The following is a 25,005-nucleotide window of genomic DNA, read 5'->3' as shown; positions in this document are numbered from 1 at the left end:
GTTTTTATATGTAATTTTGTTAAATAGTCGGGCAATTCGGCCATATAAAATGACCGACTTACTCTTCTCGTTAACAGAAAAAATGAATAAAATTAACCAAGTGGACTAAAATGGCAACGATTAAACCTTTTTGAACCCACAGGCGACTTACTCTAAATGCGGTCTTTTGAATGTCTTCTCCTCGTACTCTAACCTGATGATACCCAGATCGCAGATCTATCTTGGAGAACCAACTCGCCCCTTGTAACTGATCGAAAAGGTCGTCAATTCTAGGTAAAGGGTAGCGGTTCTTTATAGTTAGCTTATTCAACTCCCTATAGTCGATGCACATGCGCATCGACCCGTCTTTCTTTTTAACAAATAAGACGGGCGCTCCCCAAGGAGACACGCTCGGGCGTATAAAGCCCTTGTCTAAGAGGTCTTGTATTTGTGTCATTAATTCCCGCATCTCTGTGGGAGCTAATCTATAGGGAGCCTTAGCGACTGGTTTCGCATCCGGATTCAATTCGATTTTAAACTCCACTTCTCGCTCGGGAGGGAGTCCCGGCAATTCCTCCGGGAATACATCCGGAAATTCGTTCACCACTTCAACCTCTTCAAGCTTTGGGAAGCTTTGTTGAGTATTTACTACGTAAGCTAAGTATGCTCTACTCCCATTGAGCACGTACTTAGTGGCTTGAACGAGAGTACATAGCTTCGCTTCTATCTTTCTTTCGCCTTGTACATTTAATCGTCTTCCACTTGGGGCTCGGAGATGTATGGTTTTGGTTTCACAATTTATCTCCGCGTGGTTTTGAGACATCCAATCCATACCCACTATTACTTTGAATTCCCCCAAGATCATGGGGATAAGATCAATAGCAAACTCCTCATCCTCAATGGTCAATTTACAATTTTTACATATTTCGTGCAATAAGAAACTTTTGCTATCTGCTATCTCTACTTCTAAGGGCATCGACATTCGTTCAATCTTAAAGGGTGGACGTTGAACAAGTTCACTAGAGATAAACGACATGGTAGCTCCGGTGTCAAACAAAACGTAAACCGGTACAGAATTTATTAGAAATATACCTGAAACCACATTGGTTGGGACTTGGCTTCTTCAGACGTGATCTGATACATTCTCCCCTTTGCCCTAGAACCCTCTTGCTTCTTATCTTCTTTCTTTGACCCTTGTTGAAGCTTTGGGCATTCCGACTTGATATGCCCTTTTTCGAAACAGTTGAAACAAGTCTTTGGGTTATCCGGGCATTGATAGGACGAATGCCCCTCCTTACCGCATTTAAAGCACCCCTTCTTACCTAGCAAACACTCCCCGGTATGGAGCTTTCCACACGTCTTGCATGGCGTAATCCCACCTTTCGACTTACCCTTTCTTCCTTGATCCTGAAACTTCCCCTTTTTGGATGGACTAAAACTTGCACCTTTTTCACTCGGCCTCTTTTCACCTCGCTCCTCTTGCCTTTTAATTTCGATCTCTCTATCCCGCGCTAAATCAATGAGCTCTTCAAGAGTTTCACATTTTGAGGGAGTGATGAACTCTCTAACTTCTGCCTTTAACACACCATAAAAACGACTTATCTTCATCCTCTCGGTTGTTACCAATTCCCCACAGAACTTCATCTTATCCATAAAATTGTTTGCTATTTCATTCACTGATTCGTTTTTCTGCCGGAGGCGTAAGAAATCCTCCTGAATCTTGTCGATCGCCGACTGTGGACAATGATATCTCATGAAAGGCCCCTTGAACTCTTGCCAAGTCATAGCTTGCAGTCTGTCTTCGCCTACCTCCTTGCTGTGAGCATCCCACCAATCCTTCGCTTGATGGGTTAGTAAACCGGTAGCGAACATCACTTGATCCTCCTTATCACACCGGCTTCGTATAAAGACCGCCTCTATATTCGAGATCCACCTTTGACATTCAATTGGATCTATTTTACCGTCATACGTCGTCGGATGACAAGCCATAAAATCCTTGTAAGTGCACCTTCGTTCCTTACTTCTACTCTTGGATCCTTCGATTAATTCCTTCAACTCTTCGAACCTACTCGTCATCATAGCATCCACAACCCCCAGAACTCGGCTTTCTACTTCTTGAGCCAACCGTGGAAGATTGGCTTGTATAACCCCTTCCGCTACTTCTGTAACTCTGTTCTCGAATGCTTCTTGTCTAGCCACATCATTGTTATCATCATTATCATCGTTAATATTTCTTGCATCAGCCATCTACACAATGTTAATATTTCGTTTAATACAATTTAATCATTCAACATATCTTTAATCATTAATCATCATTCATTTAATCCATTTCATCTCATTTGCTTCGTTTCCTTTGATTCTTACGAATCCATTCTTGTTGTGTTCGCTAATAGTGATTACACACACTTGTTAAACCTTTATGGACACAACGTAGCCAAGAAATAAGCCTTTCAAACAACCCGGTAACACGTAATATAAAAGAAAACAAAACAATTCAGCGCTTCAGCATTAGGTAAGCCGTCGGCGACGGCTATGTTGCCCGTCGGCGACGGGCTCGTATAGGGGCCGTCGGACATGTTCACCCGTCGGCAGGGTGTTAAGGCGTCGGACCAGGGCTGGCCGTCGGCGACGGGGGCTAACCCGTCGGCGACGGGCCTTCGTTTAGCAGAAACGCTGCAGCTTCATTTTTTTGTGTTTTAACCCACTTCCAGGTCCGTACCAGCTGCCCGGGTTCCGGAATTACTTGTTTTGATGCCCATAATTGTTACTTCACATTTTTAACTTAACCTTACATCTTAAACTCATAACATATACTAGCATTTATCGAAATCATACTTTATTACCTCATTGGCGATCCGGGAGCGAGCACACTTTCGAACGAGCCACTGGTTTGAGTTCAAGCATCGCTTTACAAGCTCGAATCCCTCAAACCATGGCTCTGATACCAACTTGTTAGGACCGCTTTTTCAAAAATAAAAGAATAACTACATAAGCAAGATTTTTAGGAGAATTAAAGTACCACTTTGACGCTTAATGAAATTTTTTTTTTACAAAAATTGGGCATGACCCGTTTGTAAAACGGACATACTCCCTGTTTTTACATAATTAACAACGTTTACACTACGACCCATTTAACATAAAACTATCCCAACAAAAACGACAAGTTTTTAATTCTAAAACATTTCAACAAGTCAACAAGTAATAAACACGATCCAAAAGCATGCATATAAGTTGCGGAAGCGCATGGTATCTTAAGGCTTGAACATGTGCTCGTCCCATATCTCCAAATCGCCTATAGAGGTGCTTTACCTACATTAACATTCACAAATTTAATAAGTTAGTTATCTCATAGAAAATCATAACCTTTCGGTTTAGCTTTAACCACATAGAACATTCTTACTCTTAAGCATACAACAACCCAATAATTGGGTTAAGCATAACCATTCTCGTAGAGAGTTTGACATACGCATTCGACCCACGAAGTTGGGTTTAGCATAAACACTCTCGTAGAGAGTTAAGCATACACTTTCAACCCATGAAATTGGGTTTAGCATAACCACTCTCATAGAGAGCTAAGCATACACATTCGACCCATAAGATTGGGTTTAGCATAACCACTCTCATAGAGAGCTAAGCATACTCATTCGACCCATGAGATTGGGTTTGCATAACTCAACACTTCTTTCATTAGCATACCCAAATCCACGAGGGATTTGTCGCTTGCTTACTACATCGTCAATCTCGTTATATAAAAAAAGTATAGCTTTAACAACGAAAGTTTATATAAATATGAAATATAATAAAAACTCGTATGACATGAAGCATACCTCGATCTTGTGCTCCTTCCGCTTTACTAGTGTTAGAGCTTTCCTCCTTCACGCCTACATTACAACATTCGTTTACTTAGTTGAATCAAGTCATTCCATCATTTTCTCTCATACTACACATATAATCATCTCTTAAGCATTTTATCAAACACTTGGTGGGCATTGAATTTATAATCATAATGTACAAGTGTTCATAGCATGGATTTCACTTGATTAACTTTCTAGTTCAACAAGAATTTGTTAAATTCATATACTTCCTTTACCTTATGATAATTTGTCTAATTCCTTCATCACATACAAGATCATGCAACAACTCACAATTGTAAGCATGTTATAGAAATCACCTTGTTCATACAAGTCTTTCAACATATGGGTATAACCCTAACCTTTTCAATAATCGAAATTAAGCACAATTCTAAGTTTATTTTAGGTTCCTAACCTGCATTTGCACATGAATTGCACCTAATTTCACGTTTGGGTCAAAAACCCACTTCTTATTACTCACTAAAACATGATTTTTGACTTACCTATTGTTGTTAGAACTTAGATGGTTGACAATTCGGGTTCTTGCATCGATTTGGGCTCTCAATTCCTTCCAAATCTTGAGAATTCTTGAAAGCTAGGGTTTTCCCCCTTTTGTTCTTGCTTGTCGTCGACCAACAACACCACCAGTGTGTTGGTTTTACAACTTTCTAGTAGTAATAAAATACTTTTATCATAATTTACTATTTCAGCCCTTATAGTTTTAAGTGTTGATAATTATCATATTAAACCTCTCTCTTATTAACTAATAACACATTCTATTAACTTGGTTAAATTCTTGCAATTATATTTACTTAAATTAGCATAAATAAGTGATAAACATATTTTGGGGTGTTACAAGTCTACCCCCCTTAAAGGAGGTTTCGTCCCCGAAACCTGATCATAAATTTATTCATGGACATACCGAATAGAAAAGGATAGTGTTTCCTCATTTCGTCTTCTGCTTCCCATGTAAGATCCGAACCCTTCCGGTGCTGCCATTGTACCAACACTTGTCTAACAGCTTTGTTGCGGAGATTCTTCACCTTGAACTCCTTAATGGCTATGGGCCTTTCGACATAATTTAACCCTTCATCCAACTCGATATCATCGAGTGGTACTAGTGCTGTCTCATCCGCAAGACACCTTCTTAGTTGCGACACGTGGAAAGTATTGTGAATCCCGTTTAGAGCAGGCGGTAATTCCAATCGATACGCAACCCTTCCAACCCGTGCCAAAATTTTAAACGGCCCAATGTAACGAGGACCTAGTTTTCCCCGTTTGCGAAAACGGATTATACCCTTCCATGGGGACACCTTTAGCAAGACGAAATCTCCAACTTGGAACTCGATAGGACGCCTTCTCTTGTCTGCATAAGCTTTTTGCCGATCTTGAGCTGCTTTCAACCTTGTTCTAACCATTTCAATCTTTTCGTTCGTTACTGCTATTAAATCACTTGGTGCAAGCTCCCTTTGTCCCACTTCGCCCCAACATACGGGAGTCCTACATTTTCTCCCGTATAATAGTTCGTAAGGTGCCATTTGAATACCACTATGGTAACTGTTGTTATAAGAAAACTCGACCAGGGGCAATTGGTCGTCCCAACTTCCTCCAAAATCTAAGGCACACGCCCTCAACATATCAACGAGCGTTTGAATGGTTCTTTCTGACTGGCCGTCAGTTTGAGGGTGGTAGGCGGTACTTATGTGCAGCTTCGTACCCACACTCTCGTGAAACTTCCGCCAGTAACGAGAAGTAAATCTAGTGTCCCGATCCGAGACAATCGACACGGGCACTCCATGACGGGATATGATCTCGTTCATATAAATTTCTGCCATTTTCTCGGAAGAGTAAGCTTCTTTGATGGGTAAAAAGTGAGCGCTTTTCGTAAGTCGGTCTACGATTACCCATATTGTATCATGCCCTTTCTTTGTTTTAGGAAGTTTGGTTATCAAATCCATCGTTAGTTCCTCCCACTTCCATACCGGTATCTCCAAAGGTTGTAATTTCCCATACGGCTTTTGATGTTCTACTTTCACTTGGGAGCATGTTAAGCATTTCGCGACGTATTTAACTATGTCACGCTTCATTCCCGGCCACCAATAATTGGCTTTCAAATCCCGATACATCTTTGTAGCCCCGGGATGGACCGAATATCGAGACTTATGTGCCTCGTCGAGCAAGGCAGCTTTGACTTCGCAGAATCGCGGAATCCAAATTCGGCCGAACCGTGTCTTAAGCCCGGTCGAATTTTCTTCTAGATTATTGATCACACCTTTTAGTCGTTCCCTCTTCAGGTCTTCCGCTCCGAGCGACTTTATCTGGGATTCGCGTATTGCCTCGAGCAATCGTGGCGTAACTACCATCTTCATGGATTTCACTTTTATGGGAGGTGGGTACTCTTTACGGCTTAGAGCATCGGCTACTACATTTGCCCTCCCCGGGTGGTAGAGGATATCACAATCATAATCTTTGATAAGTTCTAACCACCTCCGCTGCCTCATATTTAGGTCTCTTTGTTCAAAGAAATATTTAAGGCTTTTGTGGTCCGAGTAAATGGTGCATTTTGCCCCATATAAATAATGCCTCCAAATTTTTAATGCAAACACTACCGCCGCTAATTCTAAGTCGTGTGTGGGGTAGTTCATCTCATGAGGCTTCAATTGTCGCGAAGCATAAGCGATAACTCTCCCTCTTTGCATTAGAACACAACCCAATCCCTGGTGTGAAGCGTCTGAATAGACCACCAGGTCTTCGGTTCCGTCTGGTAACATTAGGATTGGGGGACTTGATAGTTTTTCTTTCAACATTCGAAAAGCCTCTTCCTGTTCTTTTTCCCATACAAACTTCTCTTTCTTTCTGGTCAGCTTTGTTAAAGGCAGGGCTATCTTGGAAAAATCTTGTATGAACCTCCGGTAGTATCCAGCAAGACCCAGAAAACTTCTCATCTCTGTTGGGTTTTTCGGAGGAACCCATTTCATTACAGCATCGATCTTTGAAGGATCAACCATAACACCCTCCGCATTTATCACGTGCCCCAGAAACTGTACCTCCCTAAGCCAAAAGGCACACTTTGAAAATTTTGCGTAGAGCTTCTCCTTACGGAGAGTTTCAAGTACTTCACGCAAATGTACCGCATGTTCGTCCTTGCTTCGTGAATAAACCAAAATGTCATCTATGAATACGATTACCGATCTATCCAACATGGGTCGGCATACACGGTTCATAAGGTCCATAAATGCCGCCGGCGCATTTGTTAACCCGAAGGACATAACTAAAAATTCATAATGTCCGTAACGTGTTCTAAATGCGGTCTTTTGAATGTCTTCTCCTCGTACTCTAACCTGATGATACCCAGATCGCAGATCTATCTTGGAGAACCAACTCGCCCCTTGTAACTGATCGAAAAGGTCGTCAATTCTAGGTAAAGGGTAGCGGTTCTTTATAGTTAGCTTATTCAACTCCCTATAGTCGATGCACATGCGCATCGACCCGTCTTTCTTTTTAACAAATAAGACGGGCGCTCCCCAAGGAGACACGCTCGGGCGTATAAAGCCCTTGTCTAAGAGGTCTTGTATTTGTGTCATTAATTCCCGCATCTCTGTGGGAGCTAATCTATAGGGAGCCTTAGCGACTGGTTTCGCATCCGGATTCAATTCGATTTTAAACTCCACTTCTCGCTCGGGAGGGAGTCCCGGCAATTCCTCCGGGAATACATCCGGAAATTCGTTCACCACTTCAACCTCTTCAAGCTTTGGGAAGCTTTGTTGAGTATTTACTACGTAAGCTAAGTATGCTCTACTCCCATTGAGCACGTACTTAGTGGCTTGAACGAGAGTACATAGCTTCGCTTCTATCTTTCTTTCGCCTTGTACATTTAATCGTCTTCCACTTGGGGCTCGGAGATGTATGGTTTTGGTTTCACAATTTATCTCCGCGTGGTTTTGAGACATCCAATCCATACCCACTATTACTTTGAATTCCCCCAAGATCATGGGGATAAGATCAATAGCAAACTCCTCATCCTCAATGGTCAATTTACAATTTTTACATATTTCGTGCAATAAGAAACTTTTGCTATCTGCTATCTCTACTTCTAAGGGCATCGACATTCGTTCAATCTTAAAGGGTGGACGTTGAACAAGTTCACTAGAGATAAACGACATGGTAGCTCCGGTGTCAAACAAAACGTAAACCGGTACAGAATTTATTAGAAATATACCTGAAACCACATTTGGTTGGGACTTGGCTTCTTCAGACGTGATCTGATACATTCTCCCCTTTGCCCTAGAACCCTCTTGCTTCTTATCTTCTTTCTTTGACCCTTGTTGAAGCTTTGGGCATTCCGACTTGATATGCCCTTTTTCGAAACAGTTGAAACAAGTCTTTGGGTTATCCGGGCATTGATAGGACGAATGCCCCTCCTTACCGCATTTAAAGCACCCCTTCTTACCTAGCAAACACTCCCCGGTATGGAGCTTTCCACACGTCTTGCATGGCGTAATCCCACCTTTCGACTTACCCTTTCTTCCTTGATCCTGAAACTTCCCCTTTTTGGATGGACTAAAACTTGCACCTTTTTCACTCGGCCTCTTTTCACCTCGCTCCTCTTGCCTTTTAATTTCGATCTCTCTATCCCGCGCTAAATCAATGAGCTCTTCAAGAGTTTCACATTTTGAGGGAGTGATGAACTCTCTAACTTCTGCCTTTAACACACCATAAAAACGACTTATCTTCATCCTCTCGGTTGTTACCAATTCCCCACAGAACTTCATCTTATCCATAAAATTGTTTGCTATTTCATTCACTGATTCGTTTTTCTGCCGGAGGCGTAAGAAATCCTCCTGAATCTTGTCGATCGCCGACTGTGGACAATGATATCTCATGAAAGGCCCCTTGAACTCTTGCCAAGTCATAGCTTGCAGTCTGTCTTCGCCTACCTCCTTGCTGTGAGCATCCCACCAATCCTTCGCTTGATGGGTTAGTAAACCGGTAGCGAACATCACTTGATCCTCCTTATCACACCGGCTTCGTATAAAGACCGCCTCTATATTCGAGATCCACCTTTGACATTCAATTGGATCTATTTTACCGTCATACGTCGTCGGATGACAAGCCATAAAATCCTTGTAAGTGCACCTTCGTTCCTTACTTCTACTCTTGGATCCTTCGATTAATTCCTTCAACTCTTCGAACCTACTCGTCATCATAGCATCCACAACCCCCAGAACTCGGCTTTCTACTTCTTGAGCCAACCGTGGAAGATTGGCTTGTATAACCCCTTCCGCTACTTCTGTAACTCTGTTCTCGAATGCTTCTTGTCTAGCCACATCATTGTTATCATCATTATCATCGTTAATATTTCTTGCATCAGCCATCTACACAATGTTAATATTTCGTTTAATACAATTTAATCATTCAACATATCTTTAATCATTAATCATCATTCATTTAATCCATTTCATCTCATTTGCTTCGTTTCCTTTGATTCTTACGAATCCATTCTTGTTGTGTTCGCTAATAGTGATTACACACACTTGTTAAACCTTTATGGACACAACGTAGCCAAGAAATAAGCCTTTCAAACAACCCGGTAACACGTAATATAAAAGAAAACAAAACAATTCAGCGCTTCAGCATTAGGTAAGCCGTCGGCGACGGCTATGTTGCCCGTCGGCGACGGGCTCGTATAGGGGCCGTCGGACATGTTCACCCGTCGGCAGGGTGTTAAGGCGTCGGACCAGGGCTGGCCGTCGGCGACGGGGGCTAACCCGTCGGCGACGGGCCTTCGTTTAGCAGAAACGCTGCAGCTTCATTTTTTTGTGTTTTAACCCACTTCCAGGTCCGTACCAGCTGCCCGGGTTCCGGAATTACTTGTTTTGATGCCCATAATTGTTACTTCACATTTTTAACTTAACCTTACATCTTAAACTCATAACATATACTAGCATTTATCGAAATCATACTTTATTACCTCATTGGCGATCCGGGAGCGAGCACACTTTCGAACGAGCCACTGGTTTGAGTTCAAGCATCGCTTTACAAGCTCGAATCCCTCAAACCATGGCTCTGATACCAACTTGTTAGGACCGCTTTTTCAAAAATAAAAGAATAACTACATAAGCAAGATTTTTAGGAGAATTAAAGTACCACTTTGACGCTTAATGAAATTTTTTTTTTACAAAAATTGGGCATGACCCGTTTGTAAAACGGACATACTCCCTGTTTTTACATAATTAACAACGTTTACACTACGACCCATTTAACATAAAACTATCCCAACAAAAACGACAAGTTTTTAATTCTAAAACATTTCAACAAGTCAACAAGTAATAAACACGATCCAAAAGCATGCATATAAGTTGCGGAAGCGCATGGTATCTTAAGGCTTGAACATGTGCTCGTCCCATATCTCCAAATCGCCTATAGAGGTGCTTTACCTACATTAACATTCACAAATTTAATAAGTTAGTTATCTCATAGAAAATCATAACCTTTCGGTTTAGCTTTAACCACATAGAACATTCTTACTCTTAAGCATACAACAACCCAATAATTGGGTTAAGCATAACCATTCTCGTAGAGAGTTTGACATACGCATTCGACCCACGAAGTTGGGTTTAGCATAAACACTCTCGTAGAGAGTTAAGCATACACTTTCAACCCATGAAATTGGGTTTAGCATAACCACTCTCATAGAGAGCTAAGCATACACATTCGACCCATAAGATTGGGTTTAGCATAACCACTCTCATAGAGAGCTAAGCATACTCATTCGACCCATGAGATTGGGTTTGCATAACTCAACACTTCTTTCATTAGCATACCCAAATCCACGAGGGATTTGTCGCTTGCTTACTACATCGTCAATCTCGTTATATAAAAAAAAGTATAGCTTTAACAACGAAAGTTTATATAAATATGAAATATAATAAAAACTCGTATGACATGAAGCATACCTCGATCTTGTGCTCCTTCCGCTTTACTAGTGTTAGAGCTTTCCTCCTTCACGCCTACATTACAACATTCGTTTACTTAGTTGAATCAAGTCATTCCATCATTTTCTCTCATACTACACATATAATCATCTCTTAAGCATTTTATCAAACACTTGGTGGGCATTGAATTTATAATCATAATGTACAAGTGTTCATAGCATGGATTTCACTTGATTAACTTTCTAGTTCAACAAGAATTTGTTAAATTCATATACTTCCTTTACCTTATGATAATTTGTCTAATTCCTTCATCACATACAAGATCATGCAACAACTCACAATTGTAAGCATGTTATAGAAATCACCTTGTTCATACAAGTCTTTCAACATATGGGTATAACCCTAACCTTTTCAATAATCGAAATTAAGCACAATTCTAAGTTTATTTTAGGTTCCTAACCTGCATTTGCACATGAATTGCACCTAATTTCACGTTTGGGTCAAAAACCCACTTCTTATTACTCACTAAAACATGATTTTTGACTTACCTATTGTTGTTAGAACTTAGATGGTTGACAATTCGGGTTCTTGCATCGATTTGGGCTCTCAATTCCTTCCAAATCTTGAGAATTCTTGAAAGCTAGGGTTTTCCCCCTTTTGTTCTTGCTTGTCGTCGACCAACAACACCACCAGTGTGTTGGTTTTACAACTTTCTAGTAGTAATAAAATACTTTTATCATAATTTACTATTTCAGCCCTTATAGTTTTAAGTGTTGATAATTATCATATTAAACCTCTCTCTTATTAACTAATAACACATTCTATTAACTTGGTTAAATTCTTGCAATTATATTTACTTAAATTAGCATAAATAAGTGATAAACATATTTTGGGGTGTTACATCTATTGATTCCATTTCTTTCGTATGAATCGTCTTTAGTTCACTCCTCAATGTTTGCAAGTGTGCCTTTTGAACTCGATCAGCACCCAAATACCCAACCCGGATTGCCTCCCACACGTCTTTCAGATACGTATACTTCACAACTTGAAGGAGAACGTCTTAAAAAATTGATTGATATATCATTGCCTTAACAATAAACGTCTTTTTGACTTCAACCTCTCCCCCTGTCACAGAATCTATGGCTTCTCGCAAACCATGTGCAGCCAAAAGGGTCACCATGTTGATAGACCATGTCGTGTAATTTGTTTTTCAGTTTTGGACATTGCAACGTGACGTTTGACTCACTGGCTTGTACTATCTATCCCCTTCGATTAACTATCCTTTTAACTTATCAAATCACAAACAATAGAGCACCAAAATAAACTTTGGTTTGTTAATTAATTCACCTTACTAAGAAATATTAGTGGTGGCTTAGTAGAGATGAGCACCTTGTGTGTTTGCTTGTTATTTCCTCCCTACACCAATGTAACAATAGCCAAAAATCTTATGACACCCTTTTGCTTGTTTTTTCCAATCGCAAAACTACCAAAAACATACATGTGCTATCACTTTTGATCAAGCTTTCACAGATTAACCAATGTATCGCACCCATTTAACCCCAAATAAAAATATATTTACAAAAAGTCCATTTAAGCATGTTACCCATTTAACCAATTAACTTAACACCCCCATCCCACCCCAAATCATGAAATCCACCCCCCCCCCCTCTTTTTTATTTGACCGCTCCACCGGTTTCAACGACCCACGGTAAATCTGACTTGACAAAGATATGAAAACCGAGATTTTATTAACACATACAAATATTTCATGAGTCCACAGAAATAATCGTTTGCAATATGTTCATGAACACCAAATGCATTTATTACTGCTAGCAGGATGCTCACGCGATGCAGCCGGAGCGACAAATCGCATTTTAATACTCGTTTTTGATAGTTTTCTTATTAATATAATATTTCTTGTAGCATATGTGATAGATATACATCAAAAGCGAAGTAATCAGGTAATCCATTTCATTGTGTTGTGCATGGTTTGACCGGTTCGGTTATTATCCTCAACCGAAGCCGATACCAAAGTCATCGGTTAGTCTATTTTATTAACCAATCGGTTTTCGGTTAATCACTTCGGTTTATTCGATTAGACTGACGGTTTTTGGTTTGGTTCATTTAATTTCAGTTAATAGCAAAAATCAAACTTGGGCTAAAACTTTTGCTTAGAAATATATGAAATTGTGATATAAATACATGAAATGAAAGTATAAATATATGAAATGGAGATATAAAATACAAAAATATATGAAAATATGAATGTTTCGGTTCGGTTCAGCTAATTTTAGTTAAACAAGAGTACAAAAAAATGATAATCGTTTTTGGTTAATTCAGTTTTTAATTTATTCAGTTTTTAGTTGATTTCGGTTCGGTTTCGTCTGTTTTCGGTTTGGTTTAGGTTAACGATTTAGTTATTGCTCACCGAAAACCGATTTTGGTTAATGATCGATAGGTGCGCGTGTGATGCGACAGGAAACACAGACATTGCCACAGTGTGCATTGTTCGGTTGGTTAGATTATTATCCTCAACCGAAATCGAGGTCATCGATTAGTCTATTTTATTAACCAATCCGTTTTCAGTTAATTGGTTTGGTTTATTCAGTTAGATTGGCGGTTTTTGTGTTGATTCATTTAATTTCGGTTAATAGCCAAAACCAAACTTGGTTTAAAACTTTTGATTAAAAACACATGAAATTTAGGTATAAATGGATGTATAGGTACGTGAAATTGAGATATATACATAAAATGGGAGTATAAATATAAAATACATGAACTGAAGGTATAAAAGCTAGAAATTATGAAAATATAAATGGTTTGGTTCAGCTAATTTTGGTTAAATGAGGGTACAAAAAATTCGATAACCGTTTTGGTTAATTGGGGTTTCAGTTAATCAGATTTCAGTTAATTCAGTTTTTGATTGATTTCGGTTAGCGATTCAGTTATTACTCACCCTTAGACACTGTTAATCACGTAACATATCAATTTTTTTAACAAAAAAACTATACTCAAATTAAAGAGAACAAAATACTCGATTATATGGTGTAATTAAAAAAATAATAACGTACCAAGAAGTTATGTCGGTTTAAAATTGTGGGGGGAGTTAGTTTTATATAAATGGATAAGGTGTAACTATTTTAACAAATTATCTATAGTTTTGTTAAAGATGAGAGATTAAAGTGTAATCTAGATAAAAAGATTAAATTGACAGTATTTAATCACTTGACATTATGTAGCTATTAAACATTCTGGGATAATGGGAAAGTATGTTGGGCTTTAATCATTTATACACTAAGGCATTATCTACTTGTACTTTTTAATCCACACGTCAATGGTGACCAAGACAATTATCAAAATATTGACAAAAATAAGTTGGTCGTCACGGTACTTTTGGATTCTTTAAAACATTATAGCTTATAAGATATACAAAGAATACGTAACTGAATTTTAAGGTTTTTTTTTTTTTTTTTTTTTGTGGATGGGGAAAAGTGTAACTAATTACCTATAATTATGTTAAAACTTAGAAATTTAAGTGTAATAAGTTTAGGGGCTAAAATATAATGTTTGTGAGATCAATTTACCTTCATTTTAAGGTGTATTTATAAATTAAAAGGAAAAATTCTTTATTTTTTGAGTATTAATATTAGTATAAATATAGATGTTAAAAAGATATTAAACATCATCACCCACACGTGGAAAAAATAAAAGAAAATGAGCTAACCTCTTGATTTTAGTATTAATCTTCATTTGGGCTTTTTTTGTTGGACTTGACTTACTAGGTTTGGGGAACAATGACCCCAACAGTTGCATCTACATCCTACTCCCCACAAGGCTACAAATGTTCAATACCAGCCCAAATTTAGCATTTGAGAATCTACTTGACCCTTTATTGCATTTCTAACTTAAAATGGGATTATTATTATATATATGCTCCTGTTTAGAATACTAATTACATATTTATTCAACTCAAAAATTAAATTACATATTTTCCCTTACCAAAAGGTAATTTTGTAAATTTAGTTATTTTTCATTTAAATTCCTCACACAATTTTACAAGCCAAACACAATATAAAATTTCATTCAAGTTAATTCTAATTTCTCCAAATTCCAATTTGTATCAAACATTCCAGTTCCGTCGTAAACATTCTACGAACCAAGTGACCCCTAAAATTGAAAAACATATTTTTTATCGTTTGAAGTACGTCAACAAATGACAATATAGTATTGCAATTTTGTCCATATTTAAATTGAACTTTTATAGTTCAACAATGAAAAAACAAATCTGGTTCAAAAGCTTCTAAAAATTAATAAATATTGTATATGGTAACAATAGTAACAATATGTTTGATATTTTATGATGTTTGTTTTATTCATGATGTTTGTTTGTGTTAGATTTGTGTGTGACAATGGAATGGAATTTAATGTATTGATTATTGGTAACTGTTATTAACATCCACAATGTATTTTGTATCTATAGAGTAGAGTGATGCAGTTATCCTATTACATATTAATTTGATCAAACTGACTAAATCAAAATAACTTAAATTATGACATTCTAAATAGGGCTGTTCAAAGCCGTGGATCGAGGCTCGCTCGAAAAAAGTTCGAACAAAACTCGGTTCAAAGTTAATTAGGTTTTAAATGAGCTGGCTCGGCTCAGATTGTTCGTGGCCCGCTCGTTAGTTGGCTCGTTGGTTCGCTTGTTTTGTCTCATTTAAATTAAACCTCAAATTATATATATGTGTATTAAATATATGTAAGAAATGTTGTTTAATTAGTAATAATGTTATTTTTTATCAAAAGAAATAGATTGTTAAGCTCTAATTTTAATTAGTAATATTATTAAAAAATATATATATATAATAAGGTAAGTAACATAAAATCTTTCTTGTTCGTTTTATTTATAGTTTGCCCAAAATTACTATTCTATTAGTAGCCTAAATGATGTTCTATTTATTGTTTTTTTTTTTGTTTTTTTAGTATATCACTATGCATAAAAAAAAATACAAAAATATTATTTTCTTTAACAAACCAGCCGGCTCGACAAGCCACGAGCTGACTCGAGCTTTTGATGAGTCGAGTCCGAGCCCAACTTTACAGCTCGTTAAAAAAATAGCCGGCTCGGCTCGATTCGATTTTTAAACGAGCCGAGCCTGAGCCCACCCTGGTTCGGTTCGGCTCGGCTCGTTTTCAACCTTAATTCTAAATGAGTTTATTTTTCTTTAAACAAAATAACTTAAATTATGACATTCTAAATGAGTTTATTTTTTTTAATTCAATAAATTGGTAGTAGAAACTGTTTAGAATTTGAACTCTTCACATAATTTGGTTCGAGCTTTAAACCATTTGAAATTTACTAACGACAAATTATTCATGGTCTATTATATTTTGTAAAATAAAAAATAAAAAAACATTGTTTTCACCTGAAACATTTGTTTTACACGAATTCCATAAAAACATGAAAATTACAAAATATGAACCACGTATCTTTTTTTGTTTTTCGAATTTTGTTTTTTCGAAAATTATATGAACAACGTATCTAAAATTAAAAAAAAGTTTAATGATAATAATAATAATAAAAATAAAGATGAAGGTGGCATGGGCCCCAGGTTCAAAATAAACAAGATAGGCGGCCTAGTGCACGTGGATATGTAGCCGAATAAAATTTTATCATTTATTGCCTATTGGACTCATGTCGGAATCACAACAAACTTTAAACACGATACCGGATTTTCAAAATAACTACTTAATTAGATTTAATAGAACGTTATAACTACTTTAAAAATTATTAATTATTAATCTATATATATATATATATATATATATAGGATAGGGCTAGATAGAAAACCCTATCTATATAAAAAACCCTAGAAAACCCAACCTCCCGACTTTTTTTTTTTTTTGAAAAAAATAACATATGTAATATACATGTTTTTAAGAGTTTTGGGCCAAAAAAATCAAAAAAGCGCCGAAGGGATAATTAAAAAAAAAAAAGTTTTCAGCAACTTTCAGCATTTTTGTCTAACACGTGTTAGGCGCTGAATTTTGTTTATTTTTTTTAAAAAAATCCCTTCGGCGCTTTTTTGTTTTTTTTTGGCCCAAAACACTCTAAAACATGTATATTACATGTGTAATTTTTTTCAAAAAAAAAAAAAATGTCGAGAGGTTGGGTAAAAATGGGGGGAGATTTGGGTTTCCAGAGTTTTCTAAGAATTTTAGGGTTTTTTGTCTAGCATTACCCTATATATATATATATATATATATATATATATATATATATATATATATATATATATATATATATATAGGGGAAGGTTCATTTGAGAATAAAATTAAATTAAGAAGAAAAAGAACAAAAGGTACAAATGTAAAACATTAAATAGTTTTTCTCTCAAATCATTTATTATTATCTTTGACTAATTAATTAGTCATAAACACTGTCATCCTCCACACTTAAATTTTTGCTTACACATCAAAATTTATCCTACACGTTTTGAAATTTATCATACACATATTGAAATTTATCCTACACAGCTCGTAATTCATTCTACACACCTCGTAATTTATACTACACTTTAAATTATATATATATATATATATATATATTTTTTTTTGAAAAAATATGTTTTTTTTGAAAATAACTTACAAATTTAATGTAGTTAGCTATTAGAAAGGAAAACTACCAATTAATGATCCATCTAAGTTACCAATATACCCTTACACTAATATTAAATACAAAAATTAAATGAAGTAAAATGAAGCATTCTTAATGGTTGAAATTTCTTCTTTTTTATTTTTACAAAAAATTTCTTCTCATTTGAACTCTCCACTATATATATATATATATATATATATATATATATATATATATAATAAAGCAAACCATTGGGGGACACATGGCACCCTATGGTTGATGCCAGATAAGCAGCCACATAGTCATACATGTGGCATAGCTCACAGGGGAGGATTGAACTTGGCTTCTATGTTACGCTTTCTCTCAACTCTCTTTCTCATTCTCACAAAAGTCTCCAAACGATTGCTGCGAAACCCTAACCGGCGATTCGTATAGTCATCGACCCTAATCGGCGATTCCTCTAAGCATGGAGTGGTTGTGTCTAGCGGCGGTGGTTGTGTCTAGCGGCGACAGTGGTGGTCTAATGTTGATGGTGGAGGAGTCGCGGCGGCGATGGTTTTGTGGTACTTGAATCTTCCTCTCAATCTTTCCCTACGCCTTCTAAGGTTTTACAGTTTCGATTCGATTTTGGAATTGGGTTTGAATTCGAACTGGATTATAAGTTTTATTGATTTTGATTTTTGGGTTCTGTATATTTTAATAATTCTTCTGTGCAATACTGAACTGAAATATCTCTCTACTTTGATCGCCAATATTTTTATAAAACAAGATGATTTTTGTATTTTAACCGGTAGCAGAGGTTTTTTGTAGGTGAGAATCAAAATGGACATGGAACAAGAGTCAGAGTGGAACGCAGCACAGAATATCTCAATAAGTGAAAATCTCTTGGATGTTGCTAAGCGTCAACTGCAGTTTCTTGAAGTTGTAGATAGAAACCGTTGGCTTTATGAAGGCCCGGCCTTACAATGGGCAATCTATAGGTACATCAACAAACTAATTATCTAATAACAGGGATGTTTGTTTATTGTTTACTGTAAGACTAAAGAGTTATGCAGTTTTGATGTGCAGAAACTAGAAAGTATATTTTGAATAGGGACGCAAAAGACGCTGATCGATATGAACAGTTATGGTGCTTCTAATGAAATTTTAGTTTTGTTAATGACCCATTTGAAAAATGTTACAGGGTGATATTCTGTTTATGCATATGAGCAAGGACCCGATTCGTGTAGGAGATATTTTATTGTTCACTGTTGATGTGAGTCTCTTAATTACATTCTTTCTTTCTTTCAGTCTTTGATTCAGTTTAGTATGTAAGCTTAATTACATTCTTTCTTTAAGTCTTTGATTCAGTCACATATAAGATGTAGTGTCCTCTTCATTACAATCCGTTCTGTTATATCAAAAGGCAACAACATCAATAATTTTGAAGGATATTTATGCTCATATTTGTTTGGACACAGGGACACGAAATTCCAATAGTTCATAGAGCTATAAAGGTGTATACTGTTTCTTTAATCCCTCTTTAAAATTTTATAGCCATTGTATCGAATAACATTCCACCATGGTTTTAAATTGATTTAGTTGTTTTTGGGCCAGCTTACCACTTTGGGCTTTGATGTTAATCTTACCTAAAAAGTCATATTTCTGTAATAGGTTCATGAGTATCAACATATTGGAGAAGTTTATGTCCTTGCAAAAGGTAATGCAAATTTCAGTCATTACATATGATTCACATAAACGTTAGAATAATAATGCTAATTTATATTTGGTTTTATTTTACTTTTATATACTCAGGCACCTTTAAAAAGTTATTATTTTTATCAAACTTTTTTTAATAAAAGAATCTTTTTGATGTTATTAGGAGACAACAATAGCTATGGAGATGACATGTTTTTGTATACTCAAGGTCAGATGTGGTTGAAGCGGCATCATATCACATGGAGGGCAATCTAAAGAAATTTACCGTTCGTCATAATTATAAAGGTAGATGTGGTTCTTCATCTCGATCTGTAATCTTCTACATGTTTCATATTGATTACATCTATGGTAAGTCTTACATCATCGATTTCACTCTCACACACGCCTCAAAACCTAGGTTTATTGAATCCTATATTCGATTATTATTCATCATTTTGGTTCATGTTAATCTGAATTCGCGTTTCATTTTGATCAGTGGTGCTTTGTTCGATTTGATCCCAGTAGATGTTTTTTTTCAATGATTTTGTGTCATATACTGATATTATTTTATGATGATGAAATTAGGTAGTGTATTTTAAATATTTAGGATTAACAATTTGAATATAATGTAGTGTATTAATCATTGTGTATTTCAAATTTTGAAGTGTTTATGTGTAATATTTCATCTAGCGTACACATTGTTTTATGTCTGTTTTGATTGAGGTGTTGTTTTTTGTTGTTTTTAGATTGAAGTTTATGTTTATGGAATTGGTAGTTGTGTGTGTGTGTTGAATGTAGTGTGAATTAGGTGTTTGGGTATATATGTGATTTTTGGATGTTAATAAATTGAATTTGTTTTCGTATTTGGTGGAGTAGTTTAGAATTATTGGTGTAAAGTAGAACAAGAGTAACAATTTCTGTTCAAAAAAATTGTAGGAATTATTAGCGTTAAATCGTGTTGTATACTTTGAATATTTTGATGGTATTGGTTTAGCAGTGAGTAGGAGTTGACCTAAGGGAAGACTCTAACTGGTCGAATGAACCTAGCTATTCCCTATATATGTTTTATTCTAATCTTTTTTTGTGAATAGTTGTGTAAAAGCAAAAAACATTTAAGTCCTTAAATATTTGCCCAAAAATATTATAATATATTACAAGCCATGGACCAATCCTTTTTTTAATTCAATTCAATATTCGGTATGTTATTAGTGGGCTTCAAAATTCTTATAGTTTATAAGCATATGTTTTGTGTAACTAAATGCATTGTCTATTATTTGAGATGGAAAATTGGTGAGGTTGAAGGGTTATAGTTTATAAGCATATATTTTGTGCAAATAAATGCATTATGTGTTATCCGGAGTCACAAGACTAAAACGATTTTGTTAAAATTTTAATTGTTTCTAAATAATTAGTAATTTAGCATCTCAAAGATGATCACAATTTATTCATTTATAGATAGTCACTGATGTACTGCAAAGTACATATGTTTATAGTGTATATTTTGGTCAGTTTTCAGTCGTTTTGAGTCTAGTTTAGGTTAGAATTTCGATACTGCTGACGTTAAGCTTTGATTTCAGGTCCCGTAGCTTAAAGTGATGAAAAACGAGTAAAAACGAGCAGTTTAGAAGAAAACCGGGATTCGTACGTGCGTCGGAGAAGCTGGAAATCGAAATTAAATAAAAAAATAATAAATCAGGACATGGAGGCGCCGCATGACGCCACCCCCCCTTCGCGTCACGCTAAGCCCTTGATTTCGTGGAAAATGCTTGGCAGCTAGGGTTTTGAAGGAGAATTCCCAAGAAACTTAAGGGAGAACCCTAATTTACGAATTTAGACTTCTTTCGGGCGACTTTGGAGCATTCTTGGCAAGCAATCGGAGATTTGAAGGCATAGGAATCATTGGTACGAGTCGAGGGCGAAGAATCGAAGATTATATCGGGTTTTCTAATCCCTTGTTTTGTCGGTTATTTGTCTCGAAACTTTGTTACAATGAATTCTGTTCTAGATTTCTTTAGATTGATGATACGTTTTAGTATGCTTGGCTAATTTCATAAACGGCCTAGACTTGATGAATGGATTAATATAAAGTTTTCACCGGTTTTGTTAATTGCATGATTGTTATGACTAATTGTGTTTAGTAAGAGGTTTGGTTTAATAGTTTGATGTATATGTGTGCTTTGATTCGGTTTATTGTTATTATTTGCTTCATGTGATTCTTAGTGACGGTCTATATCACAACATAGAGTCATATTAGGGTTTAGGATTTCGATGATTGTCTATATCACATAAGAAAACCTTAACTCTTTAGGGAGAATTGCGCAATAACCCCTAGAAGTAACTGATAATAATTTACTAAGTCTTAGTGTTCTACTAGTCCTAATACCTGGGAAGTGAGGGGCTATTGGTAGGTCTTACCCGGGGAATTGCTTTAGATAGTCCTTGGGAAAGGTCGTGTCTTGGTTTACCTGTCGGTTTTATTAGCCTATCAAGTCAAATTAATTATTCCAAACTACCCTAGATCTATGATTGGGAAAGAGTAGGTCAACATTAAGGTACTGACACAATAACTAGACAACTGGGAAGAAGTCTAATAACCGGTAGGATTAACGGCCTAGGTAGCTCCACAGGTTTCTCCTTGAGAAGGGTCGAGGGGCCTCGATGGTTCTTAATAGGTTTAGTACTTTAAGATCCCGGTTCCATAACTCGTGCACTTAACTTAATCGGTAATCTCTTAAAAACAATCCAGGATTCTTGTCTAGGTGGTCTCGTTCTCATATAAGAAAGGTCCTCAGTCTTTATTCGCCTTTAGCCTAGTTCTAGTTTAATTTAGTAGTTTAATATGGATTTCCTAGATTTTCCGTAACCCCCCCCCCTAAAGCAATTAAAACAAGTTAAGTCGTGTCTGTCAGCTTCTGTTAGAGTCTAATTTGCGTGATACATAGAGTCCTGTGGTTCGATATCCGGACTTCCTAGGTTATACTACATTGATCGGTACACTTGCCGATTGTGTGGTTTAGGTCGAGTCTAGAATTTAAAGCTTTGTCGTGTCTAGCTTAGAGAGTCTAATTTAGTTAGTTTTTATAGTCTGTTTAGCACACATCAAGTTTTTGGCGCCGTTGCCGGGGACTCTTGGCAATCGCGTTCATTAGCTTCGATAGACTTTATTGACATATACGTGCTACGTGTTTAGTTTGTTTGAGTCTTTTATTTGTGTTTTTATTTTCGTTTGAGCCATAGTGACTAGTGTTGCTTTTCTTACATTCAGGTTTTTGCTTGTAGTGGATGCCACATCTGCGTTCGCACGGACCGCCACCGAAGCCACTAGTCACTGAGTCATCATCATCATCTCGATTGGGTCAAGGCCCACAGGTTAGTATTTCATCTCAGTTTCCAAATTTCGATTCCACTCCATTACCCACCCACCCCAGTCACCCAAAACATCACCTAAGGTTTCCCCACCCGATAGCCCTACTTCTAGCATCCCAGAAAACTTAGAACACATGGCCAACGCTAGGCAAACCGTTCACCAACAAGCCACCCAAGGCTTCACTGGTCTTGCGTCACCCATTACTGTTCCACCCATAGTTAGCGAGAACTCATGGCAAATTCCATCTTATGTCATGCAGGCCATTACCAATAGCATCCAGTTCCATGGCCGCGAGGACGAGGACGCCCCGGCCCACATTAACCGTTTCTCCCGTATCCTAGCTACCTTTAGCCTTCATGGTGCCCCTAATGATGCCACCTACCTATAGCTTTTCCCATTTTCATTAGCCGGCCGTGCGGCTACTTGGTTGGACTCTCAACCAACTGGTACCTTTACCACTTGGACGGGGCTTCGTCAAGCCTTTTTGAACAAGTATTTCCCGCCCGCTAAAGCCTCACATCTTAGAGACCAAATCCACTCCTTTCGCATGGAGCCCGACGAGCCCTACTGCCTTGCTTGGGAGCGTTTCCAAAACCTTTGTGCTCGTTGCTCCCAGCATGGTCTTTCAGATTGGGCTTTATGTGAGAAATTCTACAACGGTCTCACCCAAGAGACTCGTGATCGTTTCGATACCAATGCGGGGGGGGGGGGCATATGATGGGTATTCTTACAGTTGCTGAATGTCTAGAGCGTTTTGAGGCATTTGCTCAGTCTCAATCTCAGTCACGAGCCGATCAGCGGTATCAAAGTGGTAATTCGAATACCACAACTAGTGCACCCGCCCGAGGGGTGAACCATGTCACCATGGATCCTAGTTTAGCCGCTGTGTTGGAAAACATGTCTAGGGAACTTAAGGAAATTAAGGCTAAGGTAGACAAATGTGAGTATTGCCGAGGGGGTCACGATACGAGTGCGTGTCCATTGCTAGTTGGTGAGGAGCAAGTTGATTTCGTAGGAGGAGGTTTCGGTAGAGGTCAACCTAGCGGGTTTGGTAATAATAATTTTGGTTCGGGTTGGCGTAATAATAATAATAATAATAATTTTGATAATAATAATAATTTTCGATCAAATGGACCCCCTGGTTTTCAAATAGCTCAAAATCCAAATAGGGGTCTAGGTTCACTCTTTGGTGGGGGTTCAAATGGGCAGGTCAAGGATGGGGGGTCAAGTAGTCAGGTTCAAACAGGTCAGGGTTCAAGTTATGATCTAGGGGGTAGTCTAGAAAGAATGGAGGCAACGATGAGTTAATTAATTGTTAAGGACCAAACCACCCAAAAGAAACTTAGCGAACATGACCTTATGCTTAAGAATCACCAAGCTGCTTTCCAAGACCTTCAAAGGGTTGTAGGTGATATGTCTAGAAAGTTAGAGGAGAGATTACCCGGTCAGTTTACGGGTAACACCCAACCTAACCCGAATGCTCATGTAAAGGCCATTACCACTCGTAGTGGCAAAACAGTAGGGAACCCTAGTGTTGAAGAGAGAGTGGTTGAGGAAGATGAAGAGATCAAAATGGAGGCTCCCGGCAAAGTGCAATCGAGGCTGCGCCTAGCAAGTACCACACAGTCCGAGGAGTCTCAAAGTGAGAAGAAAGCTGAGAAAACGCCCGTAGACGTTAGATCGTCTCCTTTAGTAGACCATTCGTATATCCCGTTTCCCTCACGTCTTAAGAACCAAAGATACTCAAGGGAATACGGGCAATTTCTAGACATCTTCAAGCAATTGAAGATTAATCTTCCGTTTATCAAGGCACTTCTGTCGATGCCTAAATATGCGAAATTTTTAAAGGACCTTCTTAGGAATAAGGAGAAGTTAGGGGAGTTGTCGAATGTCCCATTGCATGGAGGGTGTTCGGCCGTTGTCTTAAATCAGCTTCCCGAAAAGCTTACCGATCCCGGTGTTTTCACAATTCCTTGTCTATTCGGTAGTAACACCAATACTAAAGCCTTAGCTGACCTAGGTGCTAGCATCAATTTGATGCCCTTTTCTCTTTATGAGAAGCTAGACTTAGGCGAGCTTTCACCTACCCGAATGACATTATCCTTAGCTGATAGGTCAGTCAAACACCCGAGGGGCATAGTTGAGAATTTGCTTGTTAAGGTTGATAAGTTCGTTTTTCCGGCCGATTTCGTCATTCTCGATATGGAAGCCGATGAAAACGTACCATTAATTTTAGGACGCCCGTTCTTGAACACCGCTAAAGCTCTCATAGATGTCTTTTTAGGCACCATCACACTTAGAGCAGGCGAGGAATCGGTAGTTTTTAAGGTTATGAATTCGAGAGGGCCTAGTGATAGAGTGCAGGCGGTATCGTTAGTGGGTGAGTGTGAGAAGGACGAGAGAGATGAGAAGGTGGTGAGTGGTCCGAGTCTAGAGAAAGTGATAGGACTCAAGTGTGGGGATCCACCTGATAGGAGAGTAGAGGAATTAGAAGAGAGAATGGTGCGTTTAGAATCTAAGCTAGAGATACTAAGCAAGGCTAAGTGTGGGGATGTTTGA

The 25,005-nt window shown here is 37.6% G+C and overlaps 3 protein-coding genes across 7 annotated transcripts; 2 read left to right on the top strand and 1 right to left on the bottom strand.

Moving 5' to 3' along the window:
• Window positions 1–488: 488 nt before the first annotated feature.
• On the bottom strand, window positions 489–11,462 carry LOC110884003. Of its 4 annotated transcripts, none has more exons than XM_022131676.2 (5): window positions 11,314–11,462; window positions 10,787–10,840; window positions 8,050–9,205; window positions 3,807–3,860; window positions 508–2,226 (listed from the first exon to the last, which is right to left on the bottom strand). In XM_022131676.2, the coding sequence occupies exons 3-5, from the start codon at window positions 9,203–9,205 to the stop codon at window positions 2,219–2,221; spliced, it is 1,218 nt and encodes a 405-aa protein (XP_021987368.1). In that variant the 5' UTR covers window positions 10,787–10,840; window positions 11,314–11,462; the 3' UTR covers window positions 508–2,218. The 4 variants fall into 4 exon arrangements, 3 of the variants coding, with proteins under 3 accessions (XP_021987370.1, XP_021987368.1, XP_021987367.1); XM_022131675.2 differs by lacking the exon at window positions 508–2,226 and adding an exon at window positions 2,991–3,288; XM_022131678.2 differs by lacking the exons at window positions 8,050–9,205; window positions 10,787–10,840; window positions 11,314–11,462 and adding an exon at window positions 4,334–4,484 and having other exon boundaries at window positions 489–2,226.
• Window positions 11,463–17,740: 6,278 nt separating this feature from the next.
• On the top strand, window positions 17,741–21,186 carry LOC118483366 (signal peptidase complex catalytic subunit SEC11A-like). 2 transcript variants are annotated; one of them, XR_004870543.1, is made up of 4 exons: window positions 17,741–17,965; window positions 18,213–18,382; window positions 18,586–18,657; window positions 18,863–18,992. XR_004870543.1 is itself a non-coding variant. In XM_035979099.1 (4 exons), exons 1-4 carry the CDS (start codon window positions 18,577–18,579, stop codon window positions 19,353–19,355), a joined length of 255 nt encoding a protein of 84 aa, XP_035834992.1. In that variant the 5' UTR covers window positions 18,408–18,576; the 3' UTR covers window positions 19,356–21,186. The 2 variants fall into 2 exon arrangements, 1 of the variants encoding a protein (XP_035834992.1); XM_035979099.1 differs by lacking the exons at window positions 17,741–17,965; window positions 18,213–18,382 and adding exons at window positions 19,056–19,101; window positions 19,264–21,186 and having other exon boundaries at window positions 18,408–18,657; window positions 18,863–18,898.
• A 2,673-nt stretch (window positions 21,187–23,859) lies between these two features.
• Window positions 23,860–25,005, top strand: LOC110880566. The gene has a single exon (XM_022129065.1). It carries the CDS (start codon window positions 23,860–23,862, stop codon window positions 25,003–25,005), a length of 1,146 nt encoding a protein of 381 aa, XP_021984757.1.

The sequence above is a fragment of the Helianthus annuus genome, chromosome 10, assembly GCF_002127325.2.
Source record: "Helianthus annuus cultivar XRQ/B chromosome 10, HanXRQr2.0-SUNRISE, whole genome shotgun sequence".
In the NCBI taxonomy this organism is placed as follows: Eukaryota; Viridiplantae; Streptophyta; class Magnoliopsida; order Asterales; family Asteraceae; genus Helianthus; species Helianthus annuus.
This window is presented reverse-complemented; position numbering and strand designations above follow the sequence as displayed.

Excerpts from the sequence above, each read along its gene's own strand:
- LOC110880566 (XM_022129065.1), top strand. The coding sequence starts at position 23,860 with ATGTCTAGAAAGTTAGAGGAGAGATTACCCGGTCAGTTTACGGGTAAC.
- LOC110884003 (XM_022131675.2), bottom strand. The coding sequence starts at position 9,205 with ATGGCTGATGCAAGAAATATTAACGATGATAATGATGATAACAATGAT. Across the intron at positions 3,861-8,049 it reads CCAACCAAATGTGGTTTCAG|GCGTGAAGGAGGAAAGCTCT; the intron begins GTATATTTCTAA and ends GTTGTAATGTAG.
- LOC118483366 (XM_035979099.1), top strand. The coding sequence starts at position 18,577 with ATGTTACAGGGTGATATTCTGTTTATGCATATGAGCAAGGACCCGATT. Across the intron at positions 18,899-19,055 it reads TAGTTCATAGAGCTATAAAG|GTTCATGAGTATCAACATAT; the intron begins GTGTATACTGTT and ends TTTCTGTAATAG. Across the intron at positions 19,102-19,263 it reads AGTTTATGTCCTTGCAAAAG|GAGACAACAATAGCTATGGA; the intron begins GTAATGCAAATT and ends TGATGTTATTAG.